A 4284-nucleotide genomic window follows, 5' to 3' on the forward strand; every position below is an offset into this window, starting at 1 on the left:
CCACACAGTACACCCATTTAAAGTAGATAATTCAATGGTTTTTAGTATAGTCACAGAGTTGCACAACCATCACCACTCTCCAATTCCAGAAAATTTTCATCATCTCTAAGAAAATTTTCATCATCTCTAAGCAACAACAAGGAAATAGATCAACTGGACGTCATCACAATTTAAAACATTTGTGCATCTAAAGACACTATCAAGAGAGTGAAGACAGGCCACAGAATGGGACAGAATGTGTGGAAATCGCATAGCTGATAAGGATCTAGGATCTGGAATACATGAAGAATGTTACAGCCCACCAATAAAAAGATGAACAACCCAACTCAGCACCAAGCCAAGGGCTGGGACAGACATTTCCCCAAGGAAGACAGGCAAATGGCCACTCAGCACATCAAAAGAGATCAAAACCACCAGGAGATATTGCCTCACACCCACAAGGATGGCCCCCCATCAGCACTGACACACCAGAAAATAAGTGCTGTTGAAGATGGGGAGAAGGTGGAACCCTCCTATGTCACTGATGGGAATGTGAAATGCTGCTGCCCCTGTGGAAAACAGTTTGGTGGACACCACGAACCAGTCATTCCTCTCCTAGATGTCCACGCAAAAGAATTGAAAACATGGGTTCAAACAAAAACTTGTACATGAATGTTCACAGCAGCGTGACTTGCGACAGCCAAAAGGTGGAAACGACTCACGTACTGGTACACGGATGAATGAATGAATGGACCAACAAAACGTGCTTTACCATACAATGGGCTATTACTCAGCCTTAGAAAGAACGGAAGTTCGGACTGGGCGCACTGGCTCATTCCTGTAATCCTAGCACTTAGGGAGGACGGGATGGGTGGATCGCTTGAGCCCAAGACTTCAAGACCACCCTGGGCAAATGATGAGACCCCAGCTCTACAAACAGTTTAAAAATTAGCTGGGCATGGTGGCATGCACATGTAATCTCAGCTACTCGGAACACTGAGGTAAGAGGATGGTTTGAGCAACAAAACAAAACAGAACAAAACAAAAAAGGAAGGTCCAATACCTGGGTGAAACTGGAAAACTTTACACTAAGGAAAGAAGCCAGACACAAAAGGCCACACACTGTATGAGTCCCTTTACAGGAAATGTCCACACAGGCAAATCCATCCGGACAGGAAGCACATGAGTGGGCGCCAGGGCTGGGGAGGGGAGTGGGCAGGGCTGCTCCTGGGTCTGGGGTTTCTTTCCAGGGTGATGGAGGTGTTTTGGAACTGGTTAGTGGTGACGGTTGCATGATATTGTGAGTGTAATTAATGCCCTTCAACTGGACACTGTAAAGTGGTTGAAATGGTGAATTTATGTTCGGCCTCTTTTACCACAACAATAGCATCAGAAACTCTGCGTATACCCCGGCGCCTCCCTGCCGCTCACTCACTTTTTCAGCAGGATCTCTGAGGCCCCCTTGCTGAAGAGGCGGAAGCCACCGTCGGGCATGCGGATGACTGTGCTCATGGACTTGCGGACCGAGTTGAAGGTGTATACTTTGTAAAGCTTGTCTTCCGGGATCTGCTCGCGCACGGGCTGAAAGTCCCGCCTCAGGTCCAAGATGAAGCCCAGCAGGGCGCACTCCGTCTTATTGCCCACCTGGCGTGGGAGGGCGCCTTCCTTCTCAGGAGGCTGCAAGATGAGGAGCGCTAGCATGGCACTGGGGGCCTGAGCCCACCCTCCATGCTGCCCCTGGAGCCCCAGCTCTGCCCCCTTGTGGTCACCATATTGTTAGGGTGTGGCAGGCGGGGAGCAGAGGAAGGTCTGCCTTAGCTACAGCCAGAGCCACCTGTGAGGCCAGGGATGGGCAGGAGGGTAAGCAGCACCCCAGAGACCACTGTGGCTCTGGGCAAAAGTTCTCAAGGGGGGGGCCTAATGAGCACCTTGCAACAGCTCACCTGGCACCCTGGCCAGGTCCCTGCCCCTCTCCCACCCCCGGCCCTGCCCGCCCGCTCCTGCCCCAGCTCACTAGTATTTTGGTGGTATAGGCACTGTTGATGGAGATGGCATGGACCAGCAGGTCGAGGATCTTAGGGGTCAGGGCGCTGGGGGCTGGAATCTCTTTGTAGTGGGTGTCTCCTAGGTAGGACTGGACCACGGTCATACGGTTGGTGGTAAGCGTGCCCGTCTTGTCAGAGCAGATGGCTGTGGCATTGCCCATGGTCTCGCAGGCATCCAGGTGGCGCACCAGGTTGTTGTCTTTCATCATTTTCTGCAAAGGGCAAGGGTATGGGCATTTGGCCCAGGTGCTTGTTGGGGTGGGGGAGTGAGAGATATCAACATAAACACCGCGCGACTCTGTTCTGCTCAGTTAGCTCCACGTGGTGTGGCACTAAGAACACTGGGGACCTCGGTCAGCCCTGAGCCAATAGCAAGGCTATAAGGCATCAGAAACCTCATGCAACGGTGGGGGTGGCATGAGCACCCGGGACCTTCCCTGCCCAAGCCCCCTCTCAATTATCCACCCCCCCTGCAGCCCCCCCCCCCCCCCCGCCACCCCACTCCTGGCTCCCTCCACTCCTCCCACTGCCTCCCAGTGTCCCAGGCCCTCTGCTGATTCCCCGCCTCCCCACTGCCTCCCGGTCCCTCCGTCCTACTGCCCACATTGTGCAGATGCTGACCCCTGGGTATTCCACTGCCTGCCTGCTTTCTGGCGCATCTCATGCCCAGGGACTTGAGCTGACAGATCAGCAAAGCTGCCCCCTGGGTCCCTGTTCGGCACCTCCTCTCCTCCCTTGAGCCATCCCAAACGTCCCCCCGTTTATACTGCTGCCAAGGTGCCCAGTGACTTCTTACCCCAGTTTCCTAGTCTGTAAACGGTATCAACTGTAAGTTTTATGATTACCTTGACAGAGTAAGCTAAGGAGATGGTGACAGCAAGCGGCAGGCCCTCTGGGACAGCCACGACCAGCACAGTGACACCAATGATGAAGAACTTCACGAAGTATTGCACATAGACTGGTGTGCACTCTGCCAGCCATGTCCGGCCTTCCAAAACAAATGTCTCGATCACAAAGTAGAGGACCAGGATGATGACGGTGATGGCGGACATCACCAGCCCTGCCACAGAGGAGGCAGGAGAGGAAAGGGGTTGCCACGGGTGAGGGAAGGAGGGGACAGGAAGAGAGAAGAAGAGGTATGGGCATGTTCTTGGAGGCATTTGTGAAGGCCTTGTAGATTTGCACTGCGTTTCAGGATAAACAGCCTGGGCTTGGCTCAGCAGGTGAGCTGGGGCCTGTTTGCAAGGGGGTTCTGCGTGGCCTCTTCTGGAGTCCTGCTGGGGTTGGGGAGTGGACTTTGTGGCCTGATGGCAAAAGAGGCACTGCTGGGGAGGACCAGCAAGCGTCTATCCTGCACTGCCCCCGAGAAGTTGGGGTACCAGCCCTGCATGCCCCCAGCTGCTTTTTGAGCCTTGGGTAGGGGCACCTCATGGGCAGTGGCTCAGTGTGTGACTTGGGGTGTTCGTTGAGGGTTTGGGATTTCTGCTCGCTAGGGAAGGGCTGCACCAGACCCCGATGGCCACTGCCGGCCCTGGCCTGGGCCCCTGGCTGCCTGGCCCACACTTCACCTGCCACATTCCTTCCCACTTGCTCTGCACAGCCTGGGCTCATCTCCAGGAGCCCAGTGTCCTCCACACCCAGTCGATGGCCTGGGCCCGCCACCTCCTGCTGTCCCTACCTGCTTTCCCGATCTGCACCGCTAGCTTTGTGAGCTTCCCCTGAAGGACAGACTTCTCCTTCTTGGGTGCGTTGGCTTTCTTCTTCTCCCGCTCCTCCATCTCCCCACCCTCCGCGCTCTTCAGGGGCTGCATCTCCATGGCCACTGCGCCATCCTGCTTCTTAGCTGCACACAGAGGAACCCCATGGCCAAGGTCAGTGCCTGGCTGGGGAGAAGGGGTTACAAGGGGCTTTTGTGGGGTAAGACATGCCACACCATAGAGAGGAGACGGGACTCAGTGGAGCTCTCCTATTTCAAGTCTATCAACTTCCCATTTCTCACCTCCTAAGCCCAAGCCCTCTTGGGGAGGGTGGGGTGGCTCCAGCACTGTTCTAGGTGGGACAGAGCTGGTTCTCTCGGGAGAAGGGAGGACAGACACAGCACAAGGAATTTGGGCACACAGACAGGATGACCAGTCCTGGAATGCCCCAAATAATACCTGAGAACAGAGGCCTCTGGCCCAAGGAATGTTCCAGAACCCTGAGCTGACTCATCTGCCTACTGGTGTCCGAGCCACCTCCTACCTCCCTTAGGGAGGCCCAA

At 54.9% G+C, this 4284-nt stretch overlaps 1 protein-coding gene across 1 annotated transcript; it reads right to left on the reverse strand.

Annotated features, from left to right (window-relative positions):
* Positions 1 to 1414: 1414 nt before the first annotated feature.
* LOC113220638 (plasma membrane calcium-transporting ATPase 3-like) lies at positions 1415 to 3867 on the reverse strand (the record flags this gene model as incomplete). Its single annotated transcript, XM_026449969.1, has 4 exons — positions 1415 to 1656; positions 1994 to 2236; positions 2870 to 3084; positions 3703 to 3867. Coding segments are annotated over 4 exons (865 nt in total), but the record flags the coding sequence as incomplete, so codon positions are not given.
* Between the last annotated feature and the right edge of the window lie 417 nt (positions 3868 to 4284).

Source organism: Piliocolobus tephrosceles, unplaced genomic scaffold (genome assembly GCF_002776525.5).
Source record: "Piliocolobus tephrosceles isolate RC106 unplaced genomic scaffold, ASM277652v3 unscaffolded_7789, whole genome shotgun sequence".
NCBI lineage: Eukaryota > Metazoa > Chordata > Mammalia > Primates > Cercopithecidae > Piliocolobus > Piliocolobus tephrosceles.